Source organism: Diaporthe citri (assembly GCF_014595645.1).
Source record: "Diaporthe citri strain NFHF-8-4 chromosome Unknown scaffold_2, whole genome shotgun sequence".
In the NCBI taxonomy this organism is placed as follows: Eukaryota; Fungi; Ascomycota; class Sordariomycetes; order Diaporthales; family Diaporthaceae; genus Diaporthe; species Diaporthe citri.
The window spans coordinates 1488102-1505940 of record NW_025064847.1 but is presented as its reverse complement, the minus strand read 5'-3'; the positions used below and the strand labels follow the sequence as shown (position 1 = coordinate 1505940).

General features: G+C 54.4%; 3 protein-coding genes across 3 annotated transcripts; 1 reads left to right on the top strand and 2 right to left on the bottom strand.

Moving 5' to 3' along the window:
• Positions 1-959: 959 nt before the first annotated feature.
• Positions 960-1982, bottom strand: INS49_006040 (uncharacterized protein; the record flags this gene model as incomplete). Its single annotated transcript, XM_043166815.1, has 2 exons — positions 960-1533; positions 1618-1982. 2 exons carry the CDS (start codon positions 1980-1982, stop codon positions 960-962), a joined length of 939 nt encoding a protein of 312 aa, XP_043027959.1.
• Positions 1983-2386: 404 nt separating this feature from the next.
• Positions 2387-5042, bottom strand: INS49_006039 (uncharacterized protein; the record flags this gene model as incomplete). Its single annotated transcript, XM_043166814.1, has 2 exons — positions 2387-4620; positions 4691-5042. The coding sequence occupies 2 exons, from the start codon at positions 5040-5042 to the stop codon at positions 2387-2389; spliced, it is 2586 nt and encodes an 861-aa protein (XP_043027958.1).
• Positions 5043-5854: 812 nt separating this feature from the next.
• INS49_006038 (uncharacterized protein) lies at positions 5855-16687 on the top strand (the record flags this gene model as incomplete). Its single annotated transcript, XM_043166813.1, has 11 exons — positions 5855-10017; positions 10088-10440; positions 10492-10561; positions 10622-10667; positions 10831-13644; positions 13923-13978; positions 14034-14095; positions 14172-14293; positions 14346-14404; positions 14456-14735; positions 14795-16687. The coding sequence occupies 11 exons, from the start codon at positions 5855-5857 to the stop codon at positions 16685-16687; spliced, it is 9918 nt and encodes a 3305-aa protein (XP_043027957.1).
• Positions 16688-17839: the final 1152 nt, after the last annotated feature.

Genomic DNA, 17839 nt, shown 5'->3' with positions numbered 1-17839 from the left:
GTAGGTTGGTTGTACTTGGCTGGAGTCGAGACAGGTCTCAGGACGACGTTTGCGCAATGCAGCCTCGAGTCCTGATCAGCGGAGAAGCACGAGTAGGATCAACTGCAAGCGACGTAATCGATTCGTGCCGTTAAGTTGCGCCGAGGATCCTGGGCGCGGGCGGCAGACGCTTGGAACACCAGCGACGAGAGCGAACCGATGCGACGACAAAAACCAGAACGTAGCGAGGGGCGCTTTAGCAAGAACGATCGTGATAGTCGTCACTGACTTGGGGACGTGACCTAGATAACTCCTAGAAGTGCACAGTACGAGACGGTGGCATCGAAGCTCCAACCTGGAACATGTGCATGGGAAGCTCCAGGATGCGATTCCCCACCCAATAGGAGGCACAGCGCTAAGCGACTTGCCCGTCTCAGCGACAGGCGGCCCTTGCCCAGCCTGAGAGTGCGCGTCTGGGATTCCTACCTTGAATGCTTATTCTTAGAGATGTTGCTCTGCAGTGTCACGTCCAGGTGGGATTCTTTTCGCACTGAGCCTGACATACACATCATGTTGCGCCTGCTCGCCAGCGTGGCTGAGATGTCTTTGCCCAAGATTGAATGAGTTGGGCACGAACACTCAGGCAGTTCTCTTGAGTACTCGGCCTCCAGCTCCATATGCGGGAGACAAGAGCAAGGCTTCATTGTGTGCTTGACCACTCTTTAACATGCTCCTATATCAAGCCACCGCGGTGAAATGGTTGCCAGTACACAGTGGATGTAGTAATTCACTGAACCGTGAATGGACGAGAAGCTCTTCTTTGAACTCACATAACCCAAGTAACGGCCGTTCTGTTCTCGATCTTGAATCTGCCCCAGACTAGTAGGCCCTAGATGCTGAAGCATGCATTGACATATCGAGCTTCTACCACACGCTTGCCCGAGAAGATGCACCCATCCTCAACCCGCCACCACTCGCGATCAGAACAGCGTCGTATCACCCTCCTCCTCCTTCTCCGCCTTAGCAGCCCTCTTCGCGACCTGCTCGCCCGGCACCTTAAAGTACAGCGACGGACTCTCACCCGGCTTCAGGCGGTGGCTCAGGTAACCCCTGTGCGCCGGGTCGCGGTAGTACTCGATGTCCCACCGGCTCGTCGGGTCCGGCAGCCTGTAAGTGAACGGGCTCGCCCTCGCCCTCTCCAGCACCTCCTGGACGTGGTGCTCTCCCACGGGCAGCGGCTCCGCCGTGTTGACGCTCCGGCCCTTTAGCAGCCGCCTGATCGAGTCCTTGGTGTAGTACCGCGTGACGATCTTGCCGCCCGCGCGCTCCACGGCCTCGATCGCGGACGCGGACGCGCGCGACACCACGATCTCGAGCGGGGAGCGGAGCTCCGTCGACCCGCGCGCCAGTAGCTTCACGCCGTCCTTTGCGCGCCCCAGCAGGCCCGACTGGATGATCTCCTTAGGCGTGATGGGCTTTGTCGGGTCGATGCGGCCCGCGTCGATCCAGGCTTGCAGGCGGTCGAGGTTGACTTCGGACATTACTTCTTTGCGGCTGGAGTGGCACGGCAGTGGTTAGCATTTCCGGTCCTGCCCTCGACTGTAGTTTTCCGGGACGAGGGATGTATGTAGAACGTACTGGTTCACGAAGCCCCTTGAACCATGCTTGAAGATCAAGGGCGTCTGCCCACCCTGGAACCAAGGCTTCACGTGGCCATGCTGACCCTGACCCTTGTGACCGCGGCCGGACGTCTTGCCGTAGCCGGAGGATGGACCACGACCTTTTCGGATACGCTTGTTGTATGCCCCTTTGTTGTCGCGGAGGTTGGCGAGGATGGATGCGCTCCGTGCTTGCGACCTCGCCGGTTGTGCGGGCACCTGCTGTATCGAGAGCGCAGCGAACAGTGAAGCGAGCGGGGTGCTCGCGGTCCCTGGGACGCCCCGTCGCTCAATTGAGGTCCGGCAGCATCTTGTGACCTGCGAGATTGGTATTCTGGGAGGCATTGTGGGTGTCTCTGCGGGGGAGGATACGGGTCGACATAGCGACCGCGCTCCGGAAGCTCTTACAATTTTGAAGCTGCCAACCGCTAGTGGAGGATCTTATCTAATCGGAGCCACCCTGACCTGCCACATGTAAGTACTCGCCCACCAGAAACACACTATGAAAGCAGTGTAATAGAAAGGTTTCTTTGGCCATTGATCGGAATTCACATCAATTTGTGCATGTTGAGGAGTTTGTTTTCGTAAAATTCAGGTCATCAATTCCAGCCGTCTAAACTCGCTATTTCTACTGACACGAGTCTGTCTGCTGCCTATCCCTTTTTTCCACTCATTCATACAAGCAGGACCGGTACCATGCAATTAAGGCCGAATAAAATAAGTCACCCAGAGCAGAACACATCGACCTCCTAACCACGGACTCCCAGGGCGCCACCTGTGAAGCCCTGCGATTGCCTTGGGCCACCGTCTGTTCTTGCTCCGCCACGGCCCCTGCCTCCGCCACCACGTCCACCGCGGCCACCGCGGCCGCCGTGTCGCGTTGTCCTCTCGAAGGCGTTGGCTGTGCCCTGTGTGCGGTGCTCCAGTGTTCTCTCGTTTGACTCCATAAGGGCACTGGCCTTGTCGGACAGGGCCAGGGCCAAGCTTTGGAGCCTGCTGAGCTCCACGCCCTTGCGGAAGATGACCGTCTTGGTGACCTGGTCGAGAGCGGCGGCAAGCTCCTCGTGGCTGATCATCTTGCTTACGATAGCAGCCGTCTTGGTCGCATCCAGCTCAAACATGCTGCTGAGAGTCTCGACAGCCAACGTGTCGTAGAAGGGTGCGTACGTGAACAAATATGTCCGCAGGCCCTCCTCCTGGATCTGCTTGGCGAGCATCTCCTTGATGCTGTCGGTGTCTGGCATCAGCTCCCAGATCTTGATGGCGTGAATGAACTCAGTCGCCTTCTTCCACTCGCCGGCAGCCAGTGCCTTCGAAGCCTGCATGACGTGGTCCCTGGTGTTCTCAGGGGGGCCGGTGAAGATTTGTCGCTCATGGTACTCCAACATGCGGCGGTAAGTCTTGCTGATCACTCGCTTCTTGACATCGGGCGAAGAGCCAATCTGAGCCAGAAGTGGAATCTCCAGAAGCATGCTGCAGGTGAGGTACACGCACTCGAGGAGCTCGAGGTTGATGTGCAGGTGGAAGGGCAGCTGTCGTTGTCTCTCTAGTCGCTCTTGCTCTGGTGTGACTTGGCTATAGCGCTGGATCATAACACCTTGAGCCAAGAGCTCCTTTTGCCGTCCACTTCCGCAGATCTCTTGGAGCGTGTTTTGGGCATCGTAGACGAGGCCCTTGCGGAACGCGCAAAGTCCCACTTGAACGAGCGTGCGGTTGAACAAGATCTGTGTCGAGACGTTGAAGCTGCTGATTGTCTCTTGCAAGTGGGACATGAGCATCATATCACGAGCCTTGTAGTAATCATCGTGGAGTGCGAGGAAGTAGATCTGGCAAAGCATAGCACGTGCTCGGTGGATGCCCTCGCTGTTGGCAAAGAGATAGGTGCTGAGGATGTTGACGAGATCCAAAGCCTCGACGGTCTTGGCTCGTGGTGTGATTGCTGAATCGACGTCCGCAGCAACGGACTTCCATGAGTTCTCCTCCAGGGTCTTGACGACCTGTGCGGGCTTGAAGTAGACATGCTCGAGACGACGGCTCACGATTCGGTTGATGTTATCCTGCTCGATCGCCAGAGCCTCGTCCTTTTGCAGCAGTTCGTAGTACAGAAGGGCTCGGAAGATGAGGTTGTACAGAGCAGCCGCATCCGTGAGGCGGTCGATGTACTCCGACGTGTGAGGGTCGATGTTCTGCAGAGACCTTGTCATCTCGTCGTCCAGGCGCTCAATGTAGGACACGATGCTGCCGGGAACCTTGATATACTTCTGGTCCTTCTCCAGGGTTGGAGGCTTCTCATCATCCTCCCATTCCTCTGCGTTTTCAATCACGACGTAGTCGCGGTTCTCGTTCAGGGTTGTCAGCAGCTGGCCGATCTCCTTCTCAGCCGCCTTCCAATGGTCCAGCGGCATGGACGTAGTTGCGCCAGAGCCCAGATCGAAACGGGTGGAGATGAGTGTGAGAAGGACGCGGATTCGTTGGTAGGGCGTGTTGGCAATCTCGTTGAGCTTCTCCATAATCTTGATCTGCTCCTGCTTGTCGGTGTTCTTCTTGCCACGAGACTCCATAATCGTGCGCAGGTGCTTCAGGATGCTCTCAGGTGTGAACAGAAGAGTCTTGCCTCCTTTCCCAACCGTCGCGAAACCCTCGTCGTCGACGTCGTCAGTAGATGCGGTGAAGGCGTCAGCAAGTCGGACCTTCTTGGACTTGGGCACCGGCTCCTCCTCCTCCGACTCCCACAAGTATCCATCCTTGTCCTCCTTGTACTCCTCGATCTGGCTCTGGTACTCCTTGTTTGTCTTCTTGATCTTTTGCTTGACAGCGTTGAGACCTTGGGCGTTCTGCTTGCTCATCTTCTTGGGAGTGACCTTCTGCTTGGCGATGGACTCATTCATGTAGTCCTCGAGCTCGGCGATACATTTCACATAAGGCTTAGGGGCCTTGCCGGCCACCTTAAGCTTCTCAGCCTGGCGGTTGAGCTTGTCGAACTCTGCGGCCGGTTAGCATCGCACCACAGGCAGGAAGACACGTGCGTAGGATCCGAGCGAGCCAGGACGTACCATTGGAGATGATGTTCCAGTCGTTGATCTTTTGTGCGTTTGTGATGGCGGTGATGGTGGCTTCGAGCTCGTCGTGTCGCTTGTCCTTGGCGGACTTGACCTTCGTCGTCTGCTCCGTGTCGCTCTCTTCGCTTTCGGACCACCCCTCCAAGAAACGAGAAGCACCTTTGGCTTTGCCTGCATCGCTGTCGCTGGACTCGGCGTCGGATGCTTCTTCCTCCTCGTCCTCGTCCTCCTCTTCAGACTCGTCCTTCTGCTCCTCCTGTTCCTCCTCCTCGGACTCGTAGAGGTCCTCCTCGTCGGAGCTGCTCTCCGAAGAGCTGTCGTTACCACCGCGGAAAAAGCGAGACATGGTGTCTTGATTGCTGACTTATTTGATCGATGGTCCGTTCGTAGGAGGTATCGACCAGTTTGATGTGGTGCAGCCGAGTCGCTTCGCGGGTTGTCAGTAATTCCTGATGGAGGGGTCCTTGGGAGGTGAGAGAGATGAATTTTCCAGGCAGTCCTTTGAAGAAGTGGGGGAAAAAAGACGGGCCGGCAGATTGGTGAGTGTCGGTCGATGCCAGCTGTCAACGCGTTTGGCCGCCAATATGTGAGTCACTCGGGTTTGTTGCCTAGAAAATGATCTATTTGGGTAATTTGGCCATTTAACATGCCAGTGGGATAAAGCATTGACCAGTATCGAGGCAGAAGTGCTGCCGCGGTGCGGGTATTCTCACTGAGTGAAGGCAGCAGAGCAGAGTGAGTAGGTGCAGTGCAGCTTGAGGTGGCAGGGGTCAGGAGAAGGGACCCATCCAACTGCAAGACTTGGCCCGTGCTCCCAGTTCGAGCTACAGCATGGTGCTTTTCAGGCGGGAACTTTTTTATCGCCTCGTCAACGACCGCCGTTGAGTCCATCCAGCTACAGCGACGAGCTGCGACACCCTCGCCACCCCATCAGCAACTGAGCTCTGGTTGTCGCAGGCACACCATCGATGAATGCAGTTTCTCATAGACGGCTGTACGAACCACAACACTATTACGACAGTCTCCGAACTCACTGCTAAAGTCACGCGCATAGGTGAAACCTGTCCCGCGTTCGCGACCGCGGACCGCGAACACACGCGAGTCTGAGTCTCTTCCGGCCAACTTTGACACTGGCCGTCGCGGCTTGATAATCTCGACATGTCTCAGCTTCCTCCGCCGCCTCCCCCCGGCTGGGGCCCCCCTCCTCCCCCTCCTCCCGACTCGGCCATGCCTCCTCCGCCTTCCCAGCTGCCTCCCCCTCCTGGCGCGCCACCACCACCTCCTCCACCCGGTTTCCGACCAAGCGCGGACCCCCATACCGCAAAATTTGAGCAGAAGAAGAAGGAATGGCTTCGACTGCAACGGAATCGTTTTGGCGAGAAGCGCAAGGGTGGGTTCGTGGAGACGCAGAAGGCTGACATGCCTCCCGAGCATCTCCGGAAGATCGTCAAAGACATCGGCGACGTGTCACAGAAGAAATACACCGCCGACAAGAGGAGTTACCTGGGTGCCCTGAAGTTCATGCCCCATGCTGTCATGAAGCTGTTGGAAAACATGCCGATGCCTTGGGAATCCGCGAGAGAAGTGAAGGTTCTCTACCATGTCAACGGGTGCTTGACGCTTGTCAACGAGATACCCCGGGTCATCGAACCTGTCTTCGTTGCACAGTGGGGTGCGATGTGGGTGATCATGCGAAAAGAGAAGAGTGACCGGCGCCTGTTCAAGCGGATGCGATTCCCACCTTTCGATGACGAGGAGCCTCCTCTGTCGTGGTCCGAAAACCTCGAAGACGTCGATCCCTTGGAGCCTGTCCAGATGGAGTTGGACGAAGACGACGATGAGGCCATCCAGGAATGGTTCTATGACCACAGGCCACTCGATGACACGCCTCACGTGAACGGCCCTAGCTACAAGACGTGGAACCTTACATTACAACAGATGGCCAATTTGTATCGTCTCAGTCGGCCTCTCATATCAGATGTCTTCGACAAGAACTACTTCTACCTCTTCGAACTGAAGAGCTTGTTGTCGGCAAAGGCCCTGAATGTTGCCCTTCCTGGTGGTCCGCGGTTTGAGCCCTTATACAAGGACATCGATCCCAATGACGAGGACTTTGGCGAGTTCAACGCGATTGATCGAATCATCTTCAGAAACCCCGTCCGCACCGAGGACAGGGTCGCATTTCCTTTCCTGTACAATTCTTTGCCGCGAAGCGTTCATCTATCATGGCACTCTCATCCTCAGACAGTCTATAGCAGGACGGATGACCCGAGCTTGCCCGCATTTTACTTCGACAAGTCCATCAACCCAATCTCATCGCGTGATGTCGCTCCCAAGAATCTCAGCATCACCCACGAGGATGAGCTCTTTGGGAAGGGCAATATCGAAGAGGACGAGGAAGAGGCCTTCACCCTTCCGGCTGGAGTGGAACCATTCCTAGCTGACGAGGACCTTTACAACGATGACACTGCCTCAGCGATTGAGCTGTGGTGGGCCCCGTTCCCCTTCGACCGTCGCTCAGGCCGCATGGTTCGGGCGCAAGATGTCCCACTAATCAAGCAGTGGTATCTTGAGCACTGCCCGCCGAAGCAGCCTGTCAAGGTTCGAGTGTCATACCAAAAGATGCTGAAGACCTATGTCCTGAATGAACTCCACAAAAAGAAGCCGAAAGCGCTCCAAAGGCAGAACCTGCTTAGGACGCTCAAGGCTACCAAGTTCTTCCAGCAGACAACCATCGACTGGGTTGAAGCAGGTCTTCAGGTCTGCCGGCAGGGCTTCAACATGCTCAATCTCCTCATCCACCGCAAGAACCTCACCTATCTCCATCTGGACTACAACTTCAACCTGAAGCCTGTCAAGACCCTTACAACGAAGGAGCGGAAGAAGTCTCGTTTTGGCAATGCGTTCCATCTCATGCGTGAGATCCTGCGTCTGACAAAACTCATTGTGGATGCTCAAGTGCAGTACCGTCTGGGCAACATTGATGCCTTCCAGCTCGCCGATGGTATTCTTTACGCCTTCAATCACGTTGGTCAACTCACAGGAATGTACCGCTACAAGTACAAGCTGATGCACCAAATTCGAACTTGCAAAGATTTGAAGCATCTGATCTATTACCGCTTCAATGCTGGGCCGGTCGGCAAGGGGCCTGGTTGTGGTTTCTGGGCCCCGGCCTGGAGAGTCTGGCTCTTTTTCATGCGCGGAATCATCCCTCTGCTCGAGCGCTGGCTAGGAAACCTGCTGTCGCGTCAATTTGAGGGTCGTCACTCCAAGGGCGTCGCCAAGACAGTGACGAAGCAGCGTGTTGAGTCTCACTTTGATCTGGAGCTCCGAGCATCCGTCATGGCAGACCTCATGGATATGATGCCTGAAGGCATCAAGCAGAACAAGGTGAACACGGTGCTGCAACATCTTTCCGAGGCATGGAGATGCTGGAAGAGCAACATTCCATGGAAGGTTCCTGGCTTACCCGCCGCCATCGAGAACATCATCTTGCGATATGTCAAGTCGAAGGCGGACTGGTGGATTTCGGTGGCGCATTACAATCGTGAGCGGATCAGGAGAGGTGCTACAGTCGACAAGACAGTTGCCAAGAAGAACGTTGGCCGTCTCACACGTCTCTGGCTCAAGGCTGAGCAGGAACGGCAACACAACCACATGAAGGATGGTCCTTACGTCTCTTCTGAGGAAGCCGTTGCGATTTACACAACTATGGTGCACTGGTTGGAATCGCGCAAGTTCTCTCCCATTCCGTTCCCAAGCGTCTCCTACAAGCATGACACCAAGATCCTGATTTTGGCTCTCGAACGACTACGTGAGGCATATTCCACTAAGGGTCGTCTCAACCAGAGCCAACGCGAAGAACTGGCTCTCATTGAGCAGGCTTATGATAGCCCTGGCACGACTTTGGAACGCATCAAGCGGTTCTTGCTCACTCAGAGAGCTTTCAAGGAGGTCGGCATCGACATGAACGACAATTACAGCACGATCAATCCTGTCTATGATATTGAGCCCATCGAGAAGATCAGCGACGCGTATCTAGACCAATACCTCTGGTATCAGGCAGACCAGCGGCATTTGTTCCCCGCGTGGATCAAGCCATCAGATTCAGAAGTGCCACCCCTTCTGACTTACAAGTGGGCCCAAGGCATCAACAATCTGCAGAATGTTTGGGTTACCGAGGATGGAGAGTGTAACGTCATGATCGAGACGCAACTGTCCAAGATCTATGAGAAGATCGAACTGACCCTTCTCAACTCTCTCCTTCGGCTGATCATGGATCACAATCTGGCAGACTACATCACCGCAAAGAACAACGTCACGCTGACCTACAAGGATATGAACCACGTAAACAGCTACGGCATGATTCGTGGTCTTCAGTTCTCCGCATTTGTCTTCCAGTACTACGGCCTGGTTCTCGACTTGTTGCTCTTGGGGCCTCAGCGGGCGACCGAGATTGCCGGTCCTCCTCAAAAGCCCAATGACTTCCTTCAGTTCAGTGATCGTGAGACTGAGACGAAGCATCCCATCCGCCTCTACACCCGCTACATTGACAAGATCTGGATGTTCTTGAGATTCACAGCTGACGAGTCGAGGGATCTGATCCAGAGATTCTTGACCGAACAGCCTGATCCCAACTTTGAGAACGTTATCGGGTATAAGAGCAAGAAGTGCTGGCCGAAAGACTCGCGTATGAGACTAATGAGGCACGACGTCAACCTCGGGCGAGCTGTTTTCTGGGATCTGAAGAACCGACTGCCACGCTCTATCACCACCATCGAATGGGATGAGACATTTGCTAGTGTCTACAGCCGAGACAATCCCAATCTGCTCTTTTCAATGTCTGGGTTCGAGGTTCGAATCTTGCCAAAGATCCGGAATCAGAACGAAGAGTTCCCAGTCAAGGACAGCGTCTGGTCCTTGGTCGACAATGAAAGCAAGGAGAGAACAGCACACGCCTTCTTGCAGGTGACTGAGGAAGATGTCCAGAAGTTCAACAACCGAATCAGGCAGATACTCATGTCTTCTGGATCCACAACTTTCACCAAGATTGCCAACAAGTGGAACACCGCACTCATCGCTTTGTTCACTTATTATCGCGAGGCAGCGGTGTCGACGATTACCCTTCTCGACACCATCGTCAAGTGCGAGACCAAGATTCAGACGAGAGTCAAGATCGGCCTAAATTCGAAGATGCCTTCTCGATTCCCGCCAGCTGTCTTCTACACGCCGAAGGAACTCGGAGGTCTTGGTATGATTTCGGGATCACACATCCTGATTCCAGCAAGCGACAAGCGATGGTCTAAGCAGACGGACACAGGGTAAGCGCTTCCACACCTCCGCTCCTTCCTGCCTTCAAAGCTAGCTGACTGACTGTGACTGGTGGCACAGAGTGAGCCACTTCAGAGCAGGAATGACCCACGATGAGGAAACCTTGATCCCCAACATCTTCAGGTACATCATCCCCTGGGAGTCAGAGTTCATTGATTCCCAGAGAGTGTGGACAGAGTATTCTCAGAAGCGACTCGAAGCCAACCAACAAAACCGTCGTCTGACCTTGGAAGACCTCGAAGACAGCTGGGACCGTGGTCTGCCGCGTATCAACACACTCTTCCAAAAGGACAGAAGCACACTGAGTTTCGACAAAGGATTCCGCGCGAGGGAAATTTTCAAGCAGTTCCAGCAGATGAAACAGAATCCATTCTGGTGGACATCTGCCCGGCATGATGGAAAATTGTGGAATTGTGAGACTTCCTTTCCCTTCATGAATGTAATACTCTACTGACCAGCGCAAGTGAACGCATACCGCACTGATGTGATCCAAGCTCTTGGAGGTGTCGAGACGATCCTGGAGCACACTCTTTTGTAAGTTACAGGACTCCCATCCACTTACAGTCCATCTGTGGAGATGCTGACAGGCAGCAGCAAAGCAACAGGTTTCGCTAGCTGGGAAGGGCTCTTCTGGGAGAAGGTGAGTAGTTCGTAGATGAGTCACCGCTTGTCTCGTATTCCTGTTCATGTCACTTTTCTTAAGCCACGTGGTTTAAGAGCACCAACCTGTCCTAATCACTGTCCTAATCACATACCACTGCGGTAATAACCATGTAATAACCATTCTAACTTCTCATTCACAGGCCTGCCTAGCCAAAGGAACCCGACTGGCTCTCTACGACGGCTCTGAAATCAAAGTTGAAGATGTCAAGAAGGGCGACCTCCTCCTTGGACCCGACGGAGGTACACGCAAAGCTTTCAACATCGTCAGCGGCAAGGAACGTCTATACCGCATCAAAGTTGGCCGCAGCAAGGACGTTCTTCGTGTGACGCCCAACCATATCTTGGCCTTGCATAAGGCCAAAACGCACCATGACAATTACCATGGACCATCAGCGGATGATCAACGCCAGGCTTTTGAAGATCGACTCGGACCTCTACCTATGCTTGACTCTGAAGCCGGTGACACTACGCGTCCCCATTATAAGACCCATGTGGTGCCTGATTTTTTGAGCGCGCTCAAAAAATCTGTTCGCTGGATGCTCGATTTCGAGCATAGCGACCAGGGTCGACGTCGACTGCGGAACTTTTTCAACGGCACAACGGCAATCAGACAACACTTCGGTCATTTCAGCCTTGACATACCCAATGGCAAAAACGACATCCGCGAGTGGTACACCTTTGCATGGGGCAATCCATCTCGGGAAAAGATTCACGGACATCCCGATCATTCTCCGGTCTTCTATGCGTCAAGGGAGGAAGCTTATGCTGCCGCTGTCGCAAAGGCTCGGGAGGCTCGCAGAACCGGCTCAGTGACACTGTACAATCTGCGACAGCGATACCTCGAGCAGTCTACTGCCAACAAAAAGCGTGGTGCTTGCAGAGTCGACGAGGGCTTGCCACGGATGTATCTCACTTGGAACTACGAAGGACGCAACCCGAGGATTCGTGTCACAGCAACAAAAAACCGCGTTGACCATGGTCGGATCTTCGAATTTCCAGGATTCCCCGATGAGGAGCTCGAGGGTGTCATTTCAGAGGACGTCATTCCTGATGTCTCCGCAGGTGATCTATACGAGCCCGTCGAGATGACAGCCGCCGAGTTTGCAGCTCTCGACAAAGGGTCCCAGGCTCGATACCTGCTGTACCGGCCACCTCCATTTGACTATCCTGAGCAGGATATTACCGTCAATCCATACTTCCTGGGGCTATGGCTTGGTGATGGTAATCGAAGGAATACGACAATCGCCAACAACCACGAAAAGGAGATTCGCGAGTTCCTCGCCGCCTATGCTGCTGAGCTCGATCTGCACTTCGTTCACCACGGGAACCATGCAAGTCTCACCTACGCAATCGTCGGCAGGACTTCAGTTGGACAGCGTCCAATGCCAGAGTCGACGGCACCCCATCTGCACCAGAATCAACGAGATGAAATGATTCGTCGTCTAACCATCCTTGGCCGACGACTTGACGCTGGCTGGAAGGTCCTCCCCAGCAAGGATGGGAGTGGAACATCCACCTGGCACGCTCCTAGTGAGATCGTCGCCACGAAGATCCAGAGCCTCCTTCACGATGCGCAGCCCATGCGCGCCGCCTACACGACTGTGAAGCGGCCTGGTAATGCCAGCCCGGACCAGCCCAGGCGTCAGAGGCATCGCAGCTCCAGTTTTATTCCTGACTCGCAAGAATTCGACTCGTCGCACAGTTTTTCAAGTCTTCCGATCCGTCAAAACGTCGACGCAGCATGGGAGCCTGAAGAGGATATCTACGGTGCCACTCCCGAGAGACAGGTTGCTGCCGAACCTGAGGCTATTCCCAATGCTCAGGCGCTCAGGAAGAAGATTGTTGCATTTTCTTCGGACATCGAGTCTACACCGCCTCCACCAGCTGTGCAGGATGAGATTCGTGCGTCTCAGGTCAGCACGGCGTCGGGAGATCCAGCAGTCATTGATCTCACTGGAAGCAGCCCGCCCCAACAGTCCGCCATAGATGATCTACAGCAGCCAATCGTGGACCTTACCCTTGACAGTTCCCAGTCACAGTCTCGCCAGGAATCCCAGGGCTCCGAATTCATCCCTGATGATCCTCTTTCTGAACTCATGTCGGATCAAGAGTTTATGTCTCAGATTGGCGGTCCGGATATTCCAATCGATTCTGAGGAGGAGTCGCAGTTCAACCAAATCGTTGACATGATCGGATTTGACATGGACGAGGCAGTGGAATTGGACGACGTCCAATCGGAGTCCGACTCTGATTCTGATGACATCGATGAGGAGAGCCAGGTTCAAGGCCCGCGACAATGTCGACCACGCTCTGGTCGACGAGTCTACGGCGACCTCGATCCTGAGGAAGAGGATGTTATCGCGGAGCAGATAATGCCTGCACAAGAGAATCAGAGGCCCAACGTGAATACGCTCCTCCGCCAAATGGATAGTCTGGGTTTGATCTACAGGGGTCCAAAGGGTCCTGCCGGTGACACGAAGCACATTCCCGAAGCGTACATGAAAAATTCGCGAGCTGTCCGCCTGGCTGTACTGGCAGGATTGATCGATACCGACGGAAGCTATTGGATGAGCAGGAAGGGAAATGGGTATTTTGTGTTCGCTCAGAGCAAGAGGTGGCATTCGAGGCTGTTTCAAGATACTGTGATGCTCGCGCGGTCTCTGGGCTTCACTGTCACGACACGAGAGTACATGTCGAGACCAGACAACTTCGTCAAAACGTCGAACCCGATGATGTCAGCACGGATCTACGGCGACCTGAAAGAGATTCCCACGCTACTTCACCGCAAGATCGCCCTGGAAAATCTGCTCACGCCTGCTCGAAACCACCAGATCATATCCATCGAGCTCGAAGAGGAGGAGACTGAGTGGTTCGGCTTCCGCGTCGACAAAGATCAGCTCTACCTGCGTCACGACCATCTCGTGCTTCACAACAGCGGTTTCGAAGAGTCGATGGTGAGTACTCGGACGACGTCCTAATCTCTGTCCTAATCTGTCTTTGTCGACGTCCTCGACGACGAGTCGACAAGTCGATTGTTCGACGACGAGTCGACGAGTTGATAGTTCGACGAAGAGTCAACAAAGTCAACGAGTCGATAGATCGTCGACAGGTCAACGAGTTGGTGAACTATCGACTCGAGACGACTTGTCGACGAAGTATCGACTCGTTGACAAGTCGACGTTCGCCCCTTTAATCCACGTGGAATAAAGTATACTGACATGCGTCGTCACAGAAATTCAAGAAGCTCACCAATGCGCAACGGAGCGGTCTGAATCAAATTCCGAACAGGTAAACGGTGAAAACCTTCCTCACACTTTGGACGACGTCCTAACATGTTCAACAGACGATTCACACTGTGGTGGTCTCCCACGATTAACCGCGCTAATGTGTATGTGGGATTTCAAGGTACGGGTCCTTGCCGTGGTTTTTGGCCTTCTTGAGCCACGTGGATCATCCACGAGTGATGCTAACATGTCTACAGTGCAACTGGACTTGACGGGCATCTTCCTACACGGCAAAATCCCGACCCTCAAGATCTCGCTCATTCAGATCTTCCGGGCTCATTTGTGGCAGAAGATCCATGAGAGCGTCGTCATGGACTTGGTAAGCACATATTTCCCCGTCTATGGGTTTCAATCACTAACAACTTCGGCAGTGCCAGGTTTTCGACACCGAACTGGAGTCGCTAGCGATAGAAACTGTACAGAAGGAAACGTGGGTCATCACTCTCCGCACCTTTGGGATCGCGAGCTGACCTCAATTTAGGATTCATCCTCGAAAGAGTTACAAGATGAATTCGAGCGCCTCTGACATCCAGCTGTTCGCCAGTCACAAGTGGAACGTTACTCGACCCTCGATGTTGTTCGACACAAAAGACGTCATTGAGCCGCACACCACCAACAAGTTCTGGCTTGACGTTCAGTTACGCTACGGAGACTACGACTCGCACGACATCGAACGCTACGTTCGTGCCAAGTACCTCGACTACACGACCGACAGCATGAGTCTATACCCGTCGGCGACAGGCTTGATGATTGGGATCGATGTAAGCACGAACCAGAATGCACCTCTTTAGCCCTGTAGCAGGTGACTAACACATCTCAGCTCGCATACAACCTCTACTCAGCGTACGGTCACTATTTCCCAGGTTTGAAGATGCTCATTCAACAAGCCATGGCCAAGATCATGAAAGCGAACCCTGCTCTTTATGTTCTTCGTGAGCGTATCCGAAAGGGCCTCCAGCTGTACGCCTCCGAGAGCAACCAGGAGTTTTTGAACTCGCAGAACTACTCCGAACTGTTCAGCAACCAGACCCAGCTGTTCATTGACGACACCAACGTGTACCGTGTGACCATCCACAAGACCTTTGAAGGCAACTTGACGACCAAACCGATCAACGGAGCCATCTTCATCTTCAACCCGAGAACCGGCCAGTTGTTCTTGAAGATCATCCACACGAGCGTGTGGGCTGGACAGAAACGTCTCGGTCAGCTGGCGAAGTGGAAGACAGCTGAAGAAGTTGCTGCTCTTATTCGATCCCTCCCTGTGGAAGAGCAGCCGAAACAGCTCATCGTCACTCGCAAAGGTCTTCTCGATCCTTTGGAAGTGAACCTGCTTGACTTCCCCAACATTTCCATTCGGGCTTCCGAGTTGCAATTGCCATTCCAGGCTGCAATGAAGGTCGAAAAGCTCGGCGACATGATCCTCAGAGCGACGGAGCCCCAGATGGTGCTGTTCAACCTCTATGATGAGTGGCTCAAGAGCATCTCATCTTACACCGCCTTCTCACGTCTGATCCTGATTCTGCGCGCCTTGCATGTCAATATGGACAAGACAAAGCTTGTCTTGCGCCCCGATAAGACAGTCGTCACTCAAGAACATCACATCTGGCCAACTCTGTCGGATGAAGACTGGATCAAGGTCGAAACGCAACTAAGAGACCTGATCTTGAACGACTACGGAAAGAAGAACAACGTCAACGTGTCCAGTTTGACAAGCAGCGAAGTTCGTGACATCATTCTTGGTATGGAGATTTCTGCTCCATCACTGCAGAGACAGCAAGCTGCGGAAATCGAGAAGCAGCAGCAAGAGCAGCAACAACTCACTGCTGTCACGACCAAGACGCAGAACGTTCACGGGGAAGAGATTATTGTCACGACGACGTCTCAGTTTGAACAGCAGACGTTTGCATCCAAGACCGAGTGGCGCACTCGGGCCATCGCCAGCTCAAACCTGCGTACTCGCGCCAACAACATCTATGTCTCCCCTGTGGACAATGATGCGGAGGAGATCACTTACGTCATGCCGAACAACATCCTCAAGCGGTTCATCCAGATTGCGGATCTGCGTGTGCAGGTGGCAGGGTATCTGTACGGATCCTCACCGCCAAAGTACGACCAGGTGAAGGAAATCAAGTGTATCGTCTTGGTCCCCCAGATTGGTGGCCTCCGAAATGTTCAGCTGCCCCACCAACTTCCTCAGCATGAGTTGTTGAAGGACTTGGAGCCCCTCGGCTTGATTCACACCATGTCAGGCAACGAGCTGCCCTACATGTCTGCAGCAGACGTCACGGAACACGCCAAATTGCTCGACGCCCACGCCGAGATGGGACAGGACAAGACGCTCACAGTGTCGGTGTCCTTCACGCCGGGCAGTGTCTCTCTTTCCGCATGGGCACTCAGTCCTCAGGGCTATAAGTGGGGCCTGGAGAACAAGGACCTGCAGAGCGACCAGCCGCAGGGCTTCACCACGACGATGGGCGAGAAGCGCAAGCTGTTGCTGAGCCCGCGCTACAGAGGATTCTTCCTGGTGCCCGAGACCAGCCAGTGGAACTACAGCTTCATGGGCTCGGCGTTCGCCGGGCTGGAGAAGAAACCCGTCCGTGTCAAGCTCGACACCCCGCTGCCCTTCTACAGTGACGCGCACCGGCCGGTGCACTTCCAGAGCTTCGCAGAGCTTGAGGACATTGGAGTGGACAGGAGCGACAACTTTGCATAAGCGAGTGGAGTGCTGACTTTTTGGCCAAGGCTGCGGCCATTCACGATTGGTTTGGAACAGCGGCCCTCTGGGGCCGCGAGTGCGAATGGGACGGAGAAAATTGTCCAGGCGTCTCGATTTCTAGGGGCACGTCCTCAGGGGAAGAAGCGCGGAAAGGGATGCTCCGCGTGGACACGCGAGCTTGGGCTCCAAGGCGAGAACACAAATTCACGAGGGTTGAGTCTGACCGGCCTTGCATTCCAATGCCCGCGGCTCGCATCCCTTGTTGTTCGGAGGCAGAATTCTGGGGTTGGTAATAGGGGTAGTTGGTGACGCGGCGTTTCCGAGGGCATCGGCGAGGCTGTGTTTTCGGTTCCCTTGTGTCGAGGGAGAAGAGCCGAGATTGTACTGTACAAGATGTATGCGATGTGATATACTCGAAAAGGGAGAGGAAGCAGCCTGCAAAAAGCCATGCAATAATTCAATTTGGCCTGTACACCTACACCAACAGCCGTGATCCACGCCACGAAAAAAGTGCAGTGTCGTGTGCCGTCTATTGACCACTCGTTGTCCAGCCATCATCAAAGGCGCGTGCCACGGCTGCCCCGTTGCGCCCCGGCATGACGTTGGATTCCACACGCCTTAGCCTGTGGGCACCGGGCCCATAGTTAAAAGGACGAGCTCTGTAAGTATATACTTGTACCTGCATTGGCGTGGCGTGGGGCTTGGGACGATCGCACAGGAATAACACATAAGCGACGGCGGATGGCCGCATGAGCTTTCCAGAAGCATTCAAGCAGATCCTGTTCGGGGGTTAGGTAGCCCTCTGGCCTGGGTGGCGGGCACGTGCCCCGCTCCCGTCGCACCGGCGCGTGTTTGCCAAACGGGTCCGTCTCTTTTCTGACCTTGATTTTTTTTGTTTCTTCATCTTTTCGCTTCTTGGTAGCTTGGAAGTGTGGTGCCCGGGCTCGGTGTCCCCATTCTGCCCTGTAGCTTTCTTTGATTTGCTCCGGAGAGCTAGCTATTTGGCGCCCTTTTGGCCTGTCACCTTGTCCGGTCTTTGTCAGGCGACGGGGGAGGCGGGTATACCGTCGAGGAAGCGATTGGCTTCCTGTGGGGATCCGGAGGCACGCCGGGCGCAGGTTTGAGCCGTAGAGGGGGTCAGACATGGCG